This window comes from Mustela erminea, chromosome 5 (assembly GCF_009829155.1).
Source record: "Mustela erminea isolate mMusErm1 chromosome 5, mMusErm1.Pri, whole genome shotgun sequence".
Lineage (NCBI taxonomy): Eukaryota > Metazoa > Chordata > Mammalia > Carnivora > Mustelidae > Mustela > Mustela erminea.
Window position 1 is genome coordinate 144026273 of NC_045618.1, and position 19103 is coordinate 144045375.

Consider the following 19103-nt stretch of genomic DNA (forward strand, 5'->3'; position numbering starts at 1 on the left):
CAAAGTAGAATCAACCCCAGATTAAGGAAAGCATTCCTGGCTCCCAGAATTTCCCCATGGCCCTTTCCCCACACTCTTCAAGGGTATCCACAGTCCTCACTTCTGACATCACAGATAGTTTTCCTTATTTTTGAGCTCGATAAAAATAGAATTATTTAGCATATGCTTCTTTTATATTTGTCTTCTTTCAAGATTATTTTTCAAGGTTTGTCCATATTTGTCTCAGTGCAAATATGTCAGGAGTGGCGTTGCATGGAGAGGCCGCTGAGTTCCGTAGCTCGCTTCCTGTTCCTGATCATTTGTGTTGGGCCACTTTGGGGCTGTTAGAGATTACAACTTGAAAAGTAAGTTCTAAAGAGGCGTTCCTGGGAGCTGAATTGGTGGTTAAAGGAAGGAAGGCTTACTGTGCGTTGCGGGATTGCCTTGCGCAAGGCGGAACGGGCTTGTCCTCCTGCGCTTGAGAGGTGGGGCTTGCTCCTCCACATTCCCGTGTGGCCAGTTTTACTGGTCCCCATTTTTAAACTGGCCACTGTTGCGTTCCTAGGCTTATAGCAGCTCCTGGTACATTTCAGGTGCCCAGAAAAGCTTTTTTTCTTTTTTCTTTTTAAACATCTGGTTGGGGGGAAAAAAACCCATCCTGGGTGGATGGCTCAGTGGATTAAGCCTCTGCCTTCCGCTCAGGTCATGATTTCGGGGGTCTTGGGATCGAGTCCCGTATTGGGCTCTCTGCTCGGCAGGGAGCCTGCTTCCCCCTCTCTCTCTGCCTGCCTCTGTCTACTTGTGATCTCTGTCTGTCAAATAAATAAATAAATCTTTTTTTTTAAAGATTTTATTTATTTCTTTGACAGAGATCACAAGTAGACAGAGGCAGCCAGAGAGAGGGGGGCGGGGAGGAAGCAGGCTCCCTGCCGAGCAGAGAACCCTATGTGGGGCTCCATCCCAGGACCCTGGGACCACGACCTGAGCCGAAGGCAGAGGCTTTAACCCACTGAGCCACCCAGACGCCCCAATAAATAAAATCTTTAAAAAAAAAATCCAGGGCGCCTGGGTGGCTCAGTGGGTTAAGCTGCTGCCTTCGGCTCAGGTCATGATCTCGGGGTCCTGGGATCGAGGCCCGCGTCGGGCTCTCTGCTCAGCAGGGAGCCTGCTTCCCTCTCTCTCTCTCTGCCTGCCTCTTCGTCTGCTTGTGATTTCTGTCTGTCAAATAAATAAATAAAATCTTTAAAAAAAAAAATCCAAAATGTTTGAGTGGCTGTTACTGAGGCGGCCTATAAAAGTTATTCCCTTAAAATTTGGGAGTAGTTGGGGAGATGAGGTGCACAGGACAAGTGACCAACGGCTCCAGGGCCAAGTGAGTGGCTCCAGCGATGCTGGAACGGTGCGGAGGAAGAGGGCAGAGCGTCTCCTGGGGTCGTATTCCGAACAGGTCAGCTCTCTGTTGCTCTAGTCCTGCTGAGGCTGCTTTCTGCAGCTGAGCTCTGGTTGGATAAGAGATGAACTCTCTGAATTACAGAGGCTAGCCAAATAGAATATTTTGGCCATGGGGTACATCTCCCTTCTTTGCATAAGCTAACTTTCCTGTTCTCTCATTCTTTCTTGCTTTCTGTGTGAAAACACAGCGATGTACTTGCTCCAGAGTGCTGTCATTTGGTAAAGAATTAACTGCTACACATCAGTGCCGTTTAAGAAAATTCCTTATGTTACAAGGATGCCCAGGTGGCTCGGTCATTGAGCATCCAGCTCTTGCTTTCGGCTCCTGATCTCACAGTCGTGAGATCGACCCTGCATTGGGCTCCCCGCTCAGTGTGGTGTCTGCTCCCGATTCTTTTTCCCTCTGCCTCTCCCTCCTTCCGAGCACATGCGTGTGCTCTCTCGCAAATAAAATAAAGAGAATTTTTTAGAAAAGAAATTACTAAAAGGTTTCATGTGTTACGGATTCAGTAGTTCACTGTGCAGCCTGGGTTGAGTGCTTGGGAAGACAGCAGCTCGATGTGGTTTAAAGCACAGTTCTAAGCTCAGTGAGACCATGGGCAGGTCGCCAGCACTCCCTGGGCCTCAGGGACACGATTGCTGGGAAGTCACAGGGACTCTACCCATGAGGGACTTAGGGTATTTCCTGTTGAGAATGGGAGCTGTTCTGCAGCCTGAATCGGAACATCTAAAACCGGCTCTGTGCTGTGCCGGCAGCAGAAGCTCACGGATCCGTCCCCGCGTCAGGAGACAGTGGTCTGCGGTTCTGTAGCGTGGAGGACTTGCTGCCTCGGCACCGTCCTAGTTCACCAGTGTCAAAACACTCGTAGGTCCTAGAATTCTTCCTCAAGCCCCTTTAAGGGCGAACTTAAAAAAATTATTTTCTAAGAGTTCACAGTAAGCATTTTTTGCAGAAATAGAAACATCTTGCCTTTTCTTCCATGTGAGATGTTAGTATGCCGTTAGGAATAGGAATGCATATTTAGTCGTAGTTAACAGAGGGTTTAATAAAAAATAGGTCATTTGAATATGTCAGCATTTTGATGTGATGAGATCTGGTCTTAGAATGTGTGCAAACTGAATTTATCTAATGTTTATTCATGGCTTCTCCTTAATGAGGAAATCAGTGCTCCGTTCGCCTGCAGGATGCATCGCCACAGCCCTCCGTAGTATTTCATGGGGCGGGGAGCGGCCTCGCCTGAACTTGGGGTTCCACTTAACAACGTGAAGAGTTGGTGAGGAGGTGGCAGCAGCTTATTAAGTTTGGCTTTTAAAAACGATCGGAGGGAAGAGGAATCCGTTTCCATAGTGAACAGTTTCTAAGTGACAGACTGTCGGGGGAGAAATGACTCGTGATCGCGGTAGAAGCCTGTTGGAGCAGGTCCGTACTGACCGTGCTGGGCTGGGCCGGTCAGCTCAGCCCCCTTCCCCCACCTCGGCACCCCGTCCCCTAGCACGCCCCCCCACCCCCACCCCAGCAAGGTTCCAGAGAGCTCAGCTGCCCCGGCTCCCGCGGAGAACAGTAAGCAGTTCCACAGGGTGTTGCTGGGAAAGTTCCCGAACATATCTTATGCCTTCTGTCACTGGGCACCTCTTCCCATTCTGGAATGACCTGCAGGGGAAGCCCCTCGCCTTCTATACCTCGTTTGCCCGTGTTCTGTGTTCTGATGAGGTCTGGCTCCGTGTCCTTCGCTGCTGCCTCCCTGCATGGAGTCCCGGCTGCTGCCGAGCACACACACACGGGAGGAGCTCAGAGGTGGCGTGGTGGGTGCTCGCTCCGGGGCCAGAGCCCCGCAGAAGCATGCTGGCGAGTGACATTCCGTGATTTGTGTTCAGTGCCCAGACGGGGTCTGGCAGGCCAGTGCTAGGGCAGGCGTGTGCGAGGTGTCTGAGGAGGTGGAGTGGAAGCTACGGAAGGGAAGGCGCGATCTGGTTCTGGAAAATTATATTGAAAGGAAACCATGCCCTACACTTGGCTTCTGCTATTGTCCTTCTCCAGGACATTCAGGGAAGAAAGAATTCTCTCTCTTTTCCTTATTTATGTTTCTTCGAAGGTGTTCATGAGTGATGAGAATTGTCGAAGCCTGTCTGTGATAAGCAGCAAATCCTTACGTATGCACAGGGAGAAATCCCAGTTTCAAAGGGGAGAACTAACTTTCCTGAAGTGCCTTTGAAGTGCCAGGCATTAATCTTGGGACTCTAACCTGTTACTCCATTTTATTTTTATTTTTTTAAAGATTTTATTTATTTGACAAAGAGAGGTCACAAGTAGGCATTGAGGCAGGCGGAGAGAGAGGAGGAAGCAGGCTCCCCGCTGAGCAGGGAGCCTGATGCGGGGCTTGATCCCAGGACCCTGAGATCATGACCTGAGCCGAAGGCAGCGGCTTACCCCACTGAGCCCCCCAGGCGCCCTAGCCTGTTACTCCCTTTTAATAAAGCAGGCCGAGGTAAATGCATGGAGAAGATAGGACTGGAGTCGGGGGCACACAGGGCAGGGCTGGGGTACTTGTTCCCTCAGCAAGCGTAGGCAGCTGGAGTCACACAGTGATGGGATTTCAGCTCTGGGTGCTACCGCGGACGTCACCTGGTCAGCTTCCTGTCGCGGCAGCGTGGCGCACTGGGAGGAGCGCAGGGTCTCGGGACCGCTGGCTCCAGCACTTGCTTCCTTGTGGCCGCTGAGTCCGTCTTCGTATTTATAAAATGCGAGCGGCAGACGTCCTCCGGCCTCGAGTTCGCAGTGAGGCCCGAAGAACCAAGGCGCGAAGGTGCTTCGTGAGCTGTAGGGTGACTTCGGGGACTGGCCGCAGGTGGTTTCCTTTCACAGGTGGCACCCAGGAAGGCATTGGTGGTTCGTCAGGATTTTGGTCGGTGGAAGGATCGCATGTTTGCTTTCCTGTGTGCGGGCTGTGGGACGTCCCCGCCACTTCCAGAGCTGTTTCATGTCTGCGCCAGTATCACTGAGGGCATTTCTGCGCCAGGCCCTCTGTTAGGTGGGATCGAGCGGTGGAGAAGGCAGAAGGGTTTCTGCCCTGTTTGAAACACTGAAACTCTACAATTGATTGATGTTTTTTTTCCTACTGGGATAAGAGATTCCAAACTTGACCGATTCCTTACTACATATATACATGTACATATATATATGTATACACATATATATATTTATTTTTAAAGATTTTATTTATTTATTTTTTTGACAGAGATCACAAGCGGGCAGAGAGGCAGGCAGAGAGAGGGGGAAGCAGGCTCCTTGCAGAGCAGAGAGCCCGGTGCGGGGCTCAATCCCAGGACCCTGAGATCATGACCTGAGCCGAAGGCAGAGGCTTTAACCCACTGATTCGCCCAGGCGCCCCCCTGACATATATTTTTAAATCAGTGTTAGACTGTTTAAATGCCATTCGTGCCAATTACGCAGATACTTTGGGTGTCGCTGAAGAAGCCACGAGAGAGACGGCTTGTGCGGGTGCGCTGCGCAGTCAGCCCGTTTCCTTGCTGCTTGAGGGCAGGTGGCTTGGCCCGTAGAGTCGGCGTCTGTGTCGGGCCTTCCCGCGGATGGGCCTGAGCGCTGAGCCGCCCGCCTGCGTGTGTGGTGCGGGCGTGCGATGTTTGGCAGTCGCTGTGCGGTATTTCCGTCCCCCGAGCCGGGTTCTTTTCCCCGTGGTGGTGAGCGCTGTGGTTGAATAGCACATTGGCCTTCGTGTCCGAAGGGAACGTGTCTCAGCTCTGAGCGGCCCGTCTCGTTCTCGGTCGTGCCCGGGGCTCGGAAGGCTTCGGCTTTCCCCCCGGACGGCCCGCGAGTTGTGGTCCAGACCCGGACTGTGGACTCGGCCCCTGCACGCACCGGAGACCCAAGCCCTGACTAGGTGGAAAGTCTCCGCCCGGTAAACCGGGACGGTCTCTGTACCGGGGCTTGTCTCGCGTCCCCGGTCTCCAGGTCGGACTCCAGATGTCCCCCTTCTTGCCCAGGGCGTGGTCCTTCGCGCCCTGGAAGTACTCGCCTGCGCGGTTTTGGCTCCTGGTTTGGTCGTCTGAGATGTGGGCAAGAGGAATGCTAACGGAAGGCGTGCTGCCCGCTCTCTAGTGGCCCGCGGGTCCTGTCGCCGGGACCCTTGATGTCGCTGCCACCGCTCCAGCTGCTTTTGACGGATTCATTCAGGCAGTGACTCAGCGGCCTCCTGATTTCTCGGTTGTTTTTAAAAGGAGCTGGACTGTCACGACATGTGGAATCCAGTTGGCGCTGCAGCTAGTAAGTGTGGCACTCGGTGACCGTCAGGTGAGAGCAGGAAGGCGTGACCTCTGCTGCTGTGAGCCGAGCTGCTGTGGAGACGGCGCCCGGGGAAGGTTTTCCAAGTGGAGGAAGGCGTGTGAGGAAAGGGAAGAGGGTGTGAGGCGCCCAGGCTGTGTGTGGACAAGCGCCTCTGGAGGAAACGTGTGAAGGGGAGGGGATGAGGAGGTCCACGCTGGGGAGCCCTGTGGGTGCGAGCTGAGGGGTTCAGCCAGTATTAGGGCCGAGCCCTGGAGGTTTTACGTGGGACGGTGACCTAAGGCTTCGTGAAGATGAGTGTGGCATCGTGTTTGGGATGAGTTGAACGTGCGTAGAAATGGAACGCATTTTTCTGGCAAGTTCTGTGGAACTGGTTTTTGAAGTGATTTTTGGACGGGGAGGGAGAATATGAAATGTAGGGAAGATAAAGCGCAGCTTTATTCCTGACACTGCCCCCCCCCCCCCCGTACATCATCATCCCACATGCTTTTTTTCAAAAGAGGTCTTTCTGAGAGAGTTTCCATGTCACACCACGTGCTTCTGGGCGCTCGGGAGTCTCGGGTAGCAGGTTCCGTGGAGGGCGCCCGGCACGGGCCCACAGGTCTCCTCTGAGGTCCGCTAAAGGCTGTGCCAGTGCGGAGGCCCCGGCCGAGTGAGGAGGCCCGCCGAGCCTGTGGGGGCTTCCCTTTCGCTGGGCTTCCCCAGCGCGCCAGGCGGGGGCTGGGGGAAGATGAGGCTGGAATCAGGGGCTGCTTTCACTGACCTTTGAGTGCAAGAAAGGGAAACGTGAAATTGTTTGTACTTGTTGATCAAGGATTTTGATAACCAGCTTGTGTCTGTGGTAGGAATTTTTTTTTAAAGATTTTTATTTATTTATTTGACAGACAGATCACAAGTAGGCAGAGAGGCAGGCGGAGAGAGAGGAGGAAGCAGGCTCCCCGCTGAGCAGAGAGCCCGATGCGGGGCTCGATCCCAGGACCCTGAGATCATGACCCGAGCTGAAGGCAGAGGCTTAATCCACTGAGCCACCCAGGCGCCCCAAGTATGGTAGGAATTTTTAAACCATAATTTAAAATTTTTCTCCTGAGGACGAGACACTGATAGATTATTTGTAATCAGTAACTCCTTATGCAGAAGCGAATGAGCATAATATACAACTTAATCTCACCCGAAAAAATTGGAATACTTGCAGTTTAATTTGTTCAACAGACAATACTTGTGACGGACGGGGCACTCTACTGGGGCCGAATAACCGGATGTGATCTAATTCTTAACATTGGTAAGATTTTTAAAAAATACGTTCTGCTGTAAATTCCTGCTTAAGAATTCAGTTAACTGGCAATAATTAGGGTGCAGATGCATTAAAAAAATCCCAAGTGTCTGTAACCCAACTATGCAGAATTCACCAGAAAGCTGAAACATAAACGCTGATTTGGTGGGGTAATACAGGGGTAACTATTTAATAAAGAAGTTCTTCTCATTAAAGGAGTTTTTATTGTAATTTTTTATTGTCATTGTAATTTTCTTATAATTGATGATAACAGACATAAAACAGTACTGTAATCATGTAAGTGATTAAATACTAAATTTTGTGGAACGAATTAAGGACTCGAGAACTGAGATAAAGGAGCCAACCCAAAGAACGGTGGTTGGGAAAAGGCTTGTTGGAGGTGGGGCCTGAGCCACTGGGTAAAATTGCCCCAGCCCAGCCAAGAGAGGGAGCCCGAGAGGGGGGCTGTGTGCCTGCAGCCCACTCAGGACTGCTGCGTGGAGGGCAAGCAGACACCGCGTGGCAGGAGCTGTAGCGTGCTGTTGCCAGGCCCTGGAGGCCGGAATCCTTTCCCGGTTCTGGCTTCTCCTCGGAGGATGGCTGGCAGGTGGATCCGTGCCCCCTGCGGGGGGCTGTGAGGTGAGAGTTGGGAATGTGAAGTTGCTTGGGCGCAGCAAGAGTTCCACAGGCCGACGTCAGGCCCCGGTGTGACACAGTCAGGAGGCTCCTGAAACATTTGACCAGAGAGATGGGATGTGACAGGGGCAGTCACAAAGGTTGTCGCCCTTCGAGTGCGTCTGCACACCCTGTGCTTTGTGGGTCCGTTCTCAGTGGGCCTCCCCACCGCCTGGCAGGCGCGCTGGGCGCGTTGTTCTCTGAGAGGAGAGGCGCATCGTGCCCGGGCCACCCGGCCACCCGGAGGAAAGGCAGGGTTGGGACCGAGGCCTGCCGGGCTCCGGAGGCTGGGTTCTTTCTCCTCCTCGCTGGGGAGCCCACGCAGAAGAGGCATGGCTGGCTCAGGCGGTCCTTACTGCTACTAAAAGGTGTGTGAGCTCAGTGTCCGTGCTGGCACCGCTCCACCCCAAAAGAAGGGAGGAAGAGGAGGAAGAACTAGGGCAGCAGCACATCCATGGGAAAAGGGACTGAACTTGGTGATTGGCTGCAGAAGACAGAGGACAGGATGGGGCGGAGATGACTCCCCTGCGGGGAAGGAAGGCGGGCGCTGGCAACCTGGCTTTCTCGCCCTGTCTCGGGCTCCAGAGAGCTCGGGCACCAGCGGCGGAGTCCCCGGGTTTCTCAGTTGTGGGCACGCCTCTAGCGGTCACCTTGGGCTTCACAGTAATTCCTGCTTGCTGTTGGTGGGGGCTGTGTGGCTTGGCAGCACTTGGGCCGCTATAGCGGGATTGGTGCCCCTGGGGGCTGGGGCTGGGGAATGACCTTAGATAAGAGATACTCTGAGTGTTTCCTGGGCCTTGGTTTACTCTGGTGCCTCCCGGGACACTGCTTCTCACCAGTGTTGAATGACCGGTTAAAATTTCCAGTCTGGGGGTGCCTGGATGGCTCAGTCAGTTAGGCGTCTGCCTTTGGCTCATGTCATGGTGCCTGGGTCCTGGGATCGAGTGCATCAGGGATGGAACATTCTTTGCTCAGCGGGGAGCCTGCTTCTCCCACAGCTGCTCCTGCTCTTGCGCACTTGCTCCCGTGCTCTCTGACAAATAAATAAATAAAATCTTAAAAAAAAAATGTCCAGTCTGTCTGGGCTGATACTTTTCTAAAATTGAAAAAAATATATTAATGGGAAATGAAACTGAAAAAGACATGTAGAATACAAATTCAAGTTTCTATTATTAGAGTCAATGCAAAGTTGTCCGTCTGATTGCCCTCAGTTTCCGAGTGCCGCTCCTCCGTCTCTGTATGGACTCTTGCTGCCGACCGGCAGGCTGGCGTGGCTTGGTACAGTTTGAGAGCCCTGGTCTGGGAAGGAAGTTGTTAAGCAGATTAGTAAACAGGGTGTTTGGAGAATATTTACACGATTTAAGAGTAAAAGTAGTCTTTCAGTTGGCATTAAAATACATGTGGTCTATTTACAGATGACATCTTTTCCTATTAGGAGGCCAGGAGGTACAATAACCACCCCGAGAGCCGAGCTAGTGTAGTTGCTGTAAGGGCTCTGTGAGTTAGCTCTGCCCTAGAAGCAGTACCGGTAAAGCAGGCGCTTTTACTTCCTCCCGTGTTTCTGAGAACAACTGGATGCCCTTTGCTCATTTAATTTGTATTAGCATGTTTTCTCTGTAATTTTTGGCTTGCCTTTGAATAGATTTTTTATAGTTTTATGCATAATTTTAGATATGTTTCTCAAGGGGGAAGTTCCCTAAGCAAACTTAAAAAAAAAATTCTCAAAGAGTTTTATATGCTATACAGAGATCATGTAATAATGTAATTGTTCGTATTTTAGATTGGTGTTTTGTCTCTAGTTGCCAGCGTCTTTTACTGTCTATTTTGAGCTCTTCCGACATTTGCTGATAACCTTCTTAGCTCTGAAATAATTTGCTGAGGTCCCTTAGCCTGGCTTCTTTTTCCCTGCCTCTAGGGCCCAGCCCGGAGCAGCTTCTGTCAGTGGGCCTGTCCCTGGGGGCGGGTCGCAGTGAGGGGCGGAGGTGGCTTGCTTCGGCTCCGCAGCTCCCTGACGCCTCTGCTGGCCACAGCCTTCAGCCTGCCTCAGCACTTAACTCCCTTCCCCGCTGGTCCCTTTTCGCCTTGCTGCAGAGTCAGGACTTCCCTGTGTTTTGTATCGTATTTATATTATACTTTTCAAGCCTCTTTCACGCACATGCTCTCTTATTTCATCCTCCAGACCATCCCATGAGGTTGGTGGGACAGAGATACTCATCTCCGTTTTAACTGAGGTGAGGCTGGGGGTGTCCGCGTGGCACGCATCCCCATTCCTCTGCCCCGGGCTCCGAGTGCGAGTCCCACTCGGGTCCAGACTTCCAAATGTTCGGGTTTGGAGTTTGCTTAAAGATTCCTAGAATTTTGATGTCCCCTTTTCCACTCAGTATTTATGTTTGTCATGTGGAAAGTGAAACAATCCTCAGCACAATATCACGGACCTCTTTGAAAGAAAGAACTCTTCAGAACCTGCCTCGGGTTGGTCAGCAGAGAACAGTAGCCGCGGCTCCAATGGTTGTGTCGCGGGACGCGCACAGCAGCCTGGTTGTCTGCACCTGTGACTTTCCGCTAGGGCTGGAGGGCGGCGTCCTTAATTTCCGCGTCAGCCTGGCACATTAGATTGCATGGAACATTCCTCATGAAGAAGAAGAAAGTCCCGCTCTAGGGATTTATGGGGAGGCATACTGAAACATCACTTTTTGGCTCAAGTTGGAAGTCATTTGCTTCTGACTTTGGGGAGTGTGCGTGTGTGTCCTTCCCTTCCCCTTTATGGTCAGACAGACCTGGGCTATCCATCCAGTCGCTTACTTAGGTAGGTATGGTGACCTTGGCTGAGTTATTTCACCTCCCTAAACTTGTTCTCTACTTTGAAGGGTCGTTGTAGGGTTTAAAGGTGATGCGCGCCGTGCACTGAGTGTGGGCTCAGTAAGTGAAAGGTACCTCAACACGGGTGCAGAAGAGGGACTGGGCCCCAGTAAGAAGGCACCTGCTTATAATTGGCCGCAGCAGTGGTTCTCAAATCTGAGTGGGCATCGGAATCACCTGGAAGGCTTGCTAGGCCCACCCCTATAGTTTCGGATTCTTTTGATCTGGGGTGGGGCTTGAGAATTTGCATTTCTGAGTTTCCAGGCGATGCTGCTGCCACCACCGCTGGTGTGGGGACCACACTTTGAGAACCCCTGAGCTGCAGGTAACTCCCCAATGAGCATTTAGATGCTGTGGATCAATATGCAAGCCGAGTTTTTATGTGGTTAGAGGTACTCTGTTAGAAATTGCTTGGAATTGAATGTATTTTGCAAATACTGAATTTAGTATCTCAAGGATTTTTCCTCCTAAAGTCCAGGAGCTTTTGTTTAAGATAAGAACAAGTCATGGAGGTAACAGTTATGAGCATATTACAGAGAGTCTAACAATATCAAATTGGCTGATGTATATGCAAGTGCTTTTACAAGATGCTGAAAACTGGAAAAATTTTTTAAAAATACCTTTGTTTTTAAGATTGAACATCATAATGGAGTATAAAATAGAGTAACTATTAGATTTCTCATCTCAATGTGCTGTTTACCGTATGTATTTTTCTCTTTCTCCTCCAGGCTGCTGACTTGAGTAAACCAATAGATAAAAGGATTTACAAAGGAACACAGCCTACTTGTCATGACTTCAACCACCTAACAGCCACAGCAGAAAGTGTCTCTCTCCTAGTGGGCTTTTCCGCAGGCCAAGTCCAGCTTATAGATCCAATCAAAAAAGAAACTAGCAAACTATTTAATGAGGAAGTAAGTAGCACCCTGTCTTAGCTGTTAAGAATCCCTTTAAGAATTTATACGTTCTTGCCAAGGGCAGTGGGCCTTATTTTACACGTCAAGCTAAGCCCATTTTTCATTCTCTAACTGTCCTACCTAGTATTACCCGGTTAAATGTGGTGAACTAACTTGACTTACACCTGTTCTTCCTTGGGGTACCTGTTCTGGGCATTTTTTATGGAGCATGCTTAGGTGTCTGTAGCAGCTGCTTTAAAACTCTTTTATAATGGAGATGGGTGAAATTGTCACTTGATATTTATAATTTAAATAAGATACAGAATTCTGGACCTTGTTCACAACACCAGAAAATTTCATGCAGATCAGAGAACTTGGTAATAATTCCGTAGGCCATCTAAGTGGTAGTTCGGGCTTTTGTGTCTGTATTTGACAGGCGTTTGGCTAAGGGATAGCTTTCTTTCTCTTGGAAATATTTGCTGTTAAAATCACCTTTGACATATTTGAAATCCTGGCATTTAAAATTGGATCACATGATACAGTTTTTGCTAGTGACCTAGCATGTGCTGGTTTCCTTGCACCTCCAGTTCTGTTCTGGAAGGCGCCTGAGCTACGTGAGCCATGTGTGTTCAGGAACACATCAGAACTGTTCAGTGTAGCTGTTGAAGTCGCCACATAGATCACGTGGTAAAGCTGTCATGAGGGCTTGTCGGCCCCCAGAGTTGCCGCAGCGTATGCGACATCCTCCCTCCTCTGTTTCAGTGCGACTTTCCCAGCAAACGGAAACGATGTGGTGGGGTTGCTGACTTAGAAGCCCTGGGTCCTGGTGTCCTCTGGTGACCACGGCCCTGATGTGACAAGGGTCAGGTCATGTGGGATCCCTCTCTCAGGAAGGGCAAGTGTTTTTGTGCTCTTGCCTGGTTTTGATGTCATGGACTTGGAACAGAAGAGCATTATATGTTCTGGTTCATCAGAAGCAGTTTTGTTTAGGTGAGAATATTCAAGTGGACAGATTGTAGTTAAAATTGGGATTCTTCAACAGCGTTGCGGCCCGCGCCATCTCCACCGCTGGTCCCCGTCCATGGTGCTTCTGTCTGGCATTGCCGGTGGGATTTGGTGAGATCTCTTGAGCCGTGCCATCTCCTCTTCTGCTTGTAGCAGGTTTGACCAGAAACAGAACTTGCCATGTGGGTTGACAAAACTCAAGAAGAAAAGAATTGATCCCAGTTTCTTTTAAAAATAAGTCTGAAGCAGAAAACTTGTTTTATTTACCTAAGTCTTTTACTAATAACGTGTGGGGAAGTGATTTCCCAGTAGCCGAATGACTTCTTTTCCTCCTGGTGGGAGCTATGGGGGAGCAACCAGGCATCTCTGCACTGTCACCGGAAGCTGAATTTGGAGTCATTATGGGTTTTGTTTGTATCGGTAGGGGGCATGTCATCGAGGGGGAAGGGCTGTCTGTACAACATCGGGAGGCTGCTCCGGCTGACGATGGCACAGGATGCCACTTGGAGAACAAGAGGGGCTTGTTCTCCCCTGTGATGTCACAGGGGAGTCTCAGGGCCCTGAGAGCACTCAGACATGTCAGCCAGATCCGCGCCTTACTCTGGACAGCAGCGGGCATCGCGGGCCAGGAAGCAGCCTGTCACTGATTTCAGTGCCAGTTGTCTCAGCTCATCTTCCGCTTTATTTGAAAATAAAACTGTGTAGGGTGAATGCCAGTTCGGCACTCACCGCTGAAGTCCTTTGCCTTTCACAGTGAGGAGAGCTCTTGGCTCTGCGGATGGCATTTACATCAGGTTTTGGTCAGGGTGTCAGAGCAGGCGTCACGGAGGTCTGGATCTGAGAGTGCCGGGAGCGGCGCTCGGAGCCGGTATCACTCACGCGGGCTTCGCCGTGGCACGAGAGTTAGGGGCTTCGGCCGGTTCTAGATCTGCCCCAGTGTGACTGGGCAGGCAGCTGTTGCTGTCTTACAAATGAGGACATAGAGAAGGTGAGTGAATTGTCCAGGCAGGTAGTAAGTTGACGACAGAGATGGGCCCCTGGTCACAGCCTGTGAGGCCCACCGTGAGTCGTTGCCCGGTGGCTGGGCCCTGTGTTCCCAGGAGCTCCCAGCTCAGTGCTGTGGATGGAGGGGGTTCCGGGCCACATTATCAGAGTGCTGGGACAAAGTGCCCGGGGATATGTGTTCACCGTATTCTTCAGCGTGTATCCAATATCGTAAATCTGAGATTTCCAGAAGGTGACACTTGATCTGCATCTTGAAAGGTGCACAGGAGTTGGGGAAATGGGAGAGAGGCTCTCAGAGCTGGAGATGTGGCATGTGGAGGGGTGTTGGGTAGCCAGGCACGACCAAGTCAGTGTGCAGGCCTCAAAGACACCGGGGTCAGAGCCGACGGGGTGTCGGAACCAGACTGTGAACGCCCTGACGTACTGAGAAATTTGGATCTGATGCTGGAGGCTGTAAGGGTAGTTCTGGGCTTTTAATCAAGGGAACGAGTGTGTCAGGCGTGTCCTTTAGAACGCTCGTTGGCACTTGTGGAACGTGGATTGGAATGAAGAGAGAGTGGCAGAGGTAGCAAGGCCAGCGAGGAGGCGCGTACCTGTTCGGGAGAGCAGGTGGACGAGAGCAGTGGCCCTGTTCATCCTGGGGACAGACCTCGGTCCACCTACCTTGTGCCCACTCGGGCTGCTTCTGTCGCTACCCCTCGAGAGAGGGGCAGATGTGTCAGCGGTAGCTCCCCTCACACGTGCTTAGGGCAAATGCTGACGCGTGATGCATGAGGAGGCCGAGGCCTGGGGAGGCAGGGAGAGGGACGGGGGTGGCGGAGGACCTCTCTTGACAGAGGTGCTGTGCTCTAGGCGGGGCTTCCCACGAGTAAGAGGCCGGCCAGCTCCAGCCTGAGAAGGAGTGTTTCCCAGCAGGGAGAGCAGGTGAAGGCCGGGACTAGGAAGGAAGGGGCGATGGGGGGTCAGGAGAGCGCAGGGAGGGCCGAGTCCGCGGGGACGGTGGTGCAAGGGGCGGCCGTGAGACCGAGCACTGTGCCCCTGAGCGGGGAGGGGGCAGGAGCACGAGGCGGTCAAGGTTGGTGTTTTTGCAAATTCCTGTGGCTGCTGCTTGGAGATGGGTAGGTTTCCGGCTGTCACGCACCCGTTGGGGAAGACTGGGAGAGGGGCAGGTGTAGAGTGGACGGGAAGCTCGGAGTTCCAGTCTGCACTCGACAAGCTTCAGAGGCCGACGAAGGTTAGATATGGGGACCCTGGAGCCCAGGGGTAAAAATTCGGGACTTTGCTGTGTAACTAGTCCTCCCATCCCGGAGATGAGACGTAAGGTCTGTTGCACTGACTGTGCTCCAGGCCTCTGCACGGCCCATCACGGGGCCTTCAGAGAGCCACTTTCAACTTTGTATTTATTTCCTGCCACTTAGAGACTCAGCCCCGTGGCTCAGAACGCCCAGCCTTGAGCCTGAGCACCTCCCTGCTCTTTCCCCCCACCCCTCCTCACCTGGAAAGCGGGGGGGGGGGGGGGGGGGGTCACCCACCAGGAAGAGAGGTGAGGAGACGTGTTGAGCCTTGGGCTGGGACAGTGAGCCCTTGGGGGCTGCTCAGCAGAGTTTGCGGGCTACGGGGGAAGCAGCCGGCCCCGGGGGCGGGGCGGGGGGCAGCGGCGGGGAAGGGCTTCTTGGAGGGCGGAGGCCGTAAGTTTCCAGGACAACCCAGGGAGAGAATGAGCATGTGCGGAGCAGAGGCCGGGGAACACCTTATCACGTGGGTCACACGTGTGTCTTCTTCCGAGTGCTTCTCTCACGGTGTCCGTTGCACACAGGTGTACACGCCCCGGTACCGATTCCTCACCGTTGCCGCCCCTCTCCGGGCTCCTGGCCCTCCAAGAGATAACCGATGTTTGCATGGGGAGGTGGATGGATGGAATTAGTCTAGAAATCCACGTGATGTTAAAGATAGATGAAAATTTCTATCTGGGTGTCAAGTATATCTTTAAAAGTGATTTTTTCCCCTCTCCATTAACTAAAAAATTAAAAAAATAATTTTAAATGATTGTTTATAGATGTACACAGAAGATGGGAAAGGTCCCAGTGTTCACTCCTAATTTTACCGTCTTTGTAGTTTTTATGTTTTTAATGAGGTGAGCCTGGTAGATTCACACACTCCGTCAGAGATCCCTCCTCCCCAGTGGACTTCGAGGGGAGCCATGCTCCCTTCAGGCCCTGCTGCCGGGTGTCCCTGTCACGCCCCAGGGCTTGGCTGTTGAACCGGCTCAGTCCAGAAGGACCTTTCCAGCCTCCCCAGGGGAGTGATGCCCGTGGGTCCCCTGGTCTCTTCTCCCTCCAGTCTGTCTCAGTGGGTCCTCGGTGTGTCTGTAGCATCCTGTGTGTGCCCGTGGAGTGGCCCTTCATTTGGCAAGCTCCCCGGAAAGGAGCCTCCCCAGCCGGTCAGCATTCAGCCTTACGTGAAGGACCCCAAAGGCTGTGGAGCTCGCTCGTTGCTGCTGGTGGTTATGATGCACTGAGGGGGGGAGTTATAAAGGGATAGTTTCTAGATGATGAGGAACTCAGTCTTGTTTTTGTAGAAATTCTCATTATTTCAGGGTTGTATCCAGAGAATATTAACTTTGGAGGATCTTCAAGTGTGTTTTGATTGTTGGGAAAGATAGATCTAAGACGCACTCATGGTCGGGGCTTCCTCCGCTACTGACACCTCTGCCTTGACTTTGTTTCCCGTCCCGGGCTGGGAGGCCGGGGCTGTCACCTGGGTGTGTCCGCATCTCCTGCTCTCCGAGGGGCCCACGGGAGCCAAGGCCGCCCTCCGCCAGCCCGAGGCTGCATCTTCTTGCTCCTTCCCGGCACCCAGTGCCCCCAGGAGTGGGGAGAGCCAGGCCCAGCTCTGCAGTCTTCTGTCCAGTTCTGGGACAAAAGAGTGGTTATGGGCATTTTGTTAGTTTTGTTTTATTGTTGCTTTTTTTAATCAAAGGAAGGAAAGGAGCTCATAATGCTCTCTACTCCTTAGAGTTTTATTTTAGCCTTGATAAGACGGCATTTGATCCTCCTTTCTATGGCTTTGAAATAGTCTTTCCTCACACTTCCTGAGGGAAGCCGCTCTCTTTAAATGTGTTTACAGAAGCAGAGCCCTTAGTCCTGCGTTTTGCTTGTGGCTACATTATGGCTCCCCACCTTCCAGCGGTTGTGGTTTTTGATTTGTTTGCTTCAGTATTTTTGTTATAGATTAATATCTGCATTATAAAATGTATACCCACTGCCCCGGAAATAAATTTTTTCTGCTTGTCGCGATGTTAGTAGTGGAAAAGAATAAAAAGACAACTAAAGGGCACCTGGGTGGCTCAGTCGGTTAAGGGTCCCACTCTTGGTTTCAGCTCAGCTCATGATCTCAGGGTTGTGAGATCGAGCCCCGCGTTGGGCTCTGTGCTCAGTGTGGAGTCTGCCTGAGATTCTCTCTCCCTGTCACTCTGCCCTTCTCCCCCCAAAAATAAAAAATAAAAAGACAACTTAGTGCTTTAGAAAATTTTGTCCTAGCAGTGACACTTTAACACGATTATAGATTTATTTTTGTTCTTGCTTTCTTTTTATTAGTTGATTATAGCTAAATCTTGTCTCTTAATGCCGTTGGTGACGGTCGTTTCAGTGTTTGATTTGTCCTGGAGCTGTATCAGCAAAGGGAAGGTTTCTTCGGAGTCAGGGTGGGCATCGTGCGGGGCCGCAGGTGAGGACTGGCGGGGGGCTGGTGAGGAGTGTGGGTGTGGGAGCCGCTACGTGATGTGCAGAGACGGCGAACCCCCCTCCAGGTTTGGGGTCTGGTTTTCACAAAGATGATTATAGAAATTGGCTCCAGGCATTTTGGAATTTGACTCTAATGGAAGCCCAGTGGCCAAGCCAGGGGAGCTCCTAGAGCCCGTCTTAACTGCTGAACCACCTGGCTACCTCCCTACCGTCTTTGCCCTCCCTGAGCTCCTGCCCCGCTCCGTCCCCCCTGCTGGTTTTCTGGAAGTGGGTTCACACTCTCCTCTGCTCCTTGCCCTCCTCCACCTGTCAGTGTCCCCCGGCGTCTCTGCATCCAGGGAGCCGGGGAGGCTCCTCCCGGAACCCCCTCCCCGGAACCCCACCGCCCCCCTCATTGGTCCCTCAGACTCACGCCCTGTGCTCTTCTAAGGAGGCCTCCCTGCTCCTGCTCTGCCTTCCTCAGCCCTGCTGGGGTCACTGCCCCCTCTGACTTTCACTTCGGTGGTTAGACCGAGTCAGCCTCCAAGAGTCCATCACAGGACACGGAGGGTCGTTGCCCTGCTGCAGAGCTCCTGGTCTGTGGTGGTCACTCAGCCTCAGCTCTTCCTCGCCTCGTGGGACTTTGGGGTCATGTCCTTGGATGTTCCTTCTGCCCCCCTGATTTTTGTCCTGCTCCCTCTGAGTGGAGCGTCCCCCGTCCTCTTCGTCCACACTGCGCCTTCCTCGGGGATCTTAGGAGGTCACAGATCTGGCTCCCCCTGTTCTCAGCCCACTCCATGAGGACACTTGGGCATCTCCCCAGCATAATCCCACCCCCAGCCTTCCTGTGTGTGGCGGGCGCCTGAGCTCCAGGCCCAGGAGACTGGACAGGCCCCGTCCCCACCCCTCCCCCACTCACCGCAGCCTAAGCCATTGGGAACAGCCCGTCTTGCCATGCACCCAGGGTCACTTGTTGTCCACAGCAACGTCACAGCCTCCTAACTGGTTCCTCCCCACCTGCGCCCGCCTCCCATCTTCCATTCTGTACCTTCTGTACATTCCTCTTTCTTCGGCCGCTTCCCCTTTCAGAACTTCGCGCCCCGACCGCGGCCACGCCGCCCGTGGAAAGACAGTGTGAGCCACATGTGCAGCCTTACATTTCCTAATAGTACATTAAATAAGCAAAAAGTGGGTGAAGTTAAGATTTTGTTTTCTCTGTGTACCAAGGTGTTCTCTCAACATATATGTAATATGAAGCAATGAAGGGGATTGTTGCTGTAGTTTCTCACACCTTCAGAGTCCAGTGTGTATCTTACACACGGCACATCTCACTTCAGGCACAAATCAAGCGCTCAGAGCTGTGGGAATGGTGGCCCAGGGCTTCAGGGTCATGGCCCAGAGCTGCTTAGCCTGACACTTGGCTGTCCTGAGCCCCAGCTCACCATCCCGGACCTCATTCCCTGCCGCCGCTTGGGTGCTCCAGCCAAACAGGTGCTGTGTGTCCCCGCATCCGCCCGGACAGCTCTGTCCTGGGCCACTGCCCGCACCCCGCACAGTCATTTCCCTGCACCCCTTTCCCTCAGAGGCCACGCTTCCACCGAGGCGGTTTTGTCCCGGTGCGTCCGGCTCACAGACCCACCCATACTGGAGAAGTCCAGCTTAACAGGGGCGTCCCATTACTTAACATGGGGCCTTGAGATTCTCCACCTTTTTTACGAGATGTTTTCAGCAACAGAAATACACTGGGCTTATGTTTACTGGAAACAGTGTCCAGGTGTTTGTTTCTTAATTAGAAAGAAGGGAGTGAAATGCTTTCTTTCCTCTTCTTTTTTTTGTTAAATCCAAACCAGATCATAACCAGAGCTGTTTAAATTCGGTGACTGTCAGCTAGCTGGCCCTAGAGTGGTGCCTCCTGCTCTGGCCTGGGGTCTGAGGCGGGCTCC

The 19103-nt window shown here is 52.2% G+C and overlaps 1 protein-coding gene across 12 annotated transcripts in view; it reads left to right on the plus strand.

The window, feature by feature from the left end:
- WDR20 (WD repeat domain 20) overlaps positions 1-19103 on the plus strand; it is a 66394-nt gene that overhangs the window by 32247 nt on the left and 15044 nt on the right. For 6 of the 12 annotated variants that reach the window (XM_032345331.1, XM_032345332.1, XM_032345333.1 and 3 more), the window contains one exon: positions 11264-11446. The exons of 1 other annotated variant lie outside the window; for it this stretch is intronic. Coding sequence is in view for 5 of the 11 variants with exons in the window: in XM_032345333.1 (XP_032201224.1) it covers positions 11264-11446 (183 nt within the window). In the remaining 6 variants the exon portion in view is untranslated. Of the gene's footprint in view, positions 1-5667; positions 5809-6756; positions 6779-10839; positions 10861-11263; positions 11447-19103 lie in introns of those variants that run through there. 5 more of the 12 variants (XR_004286243.1, XM_032345330.1, XM_032345326.1 and 2 more) reach the window with 5 other exon arrangements.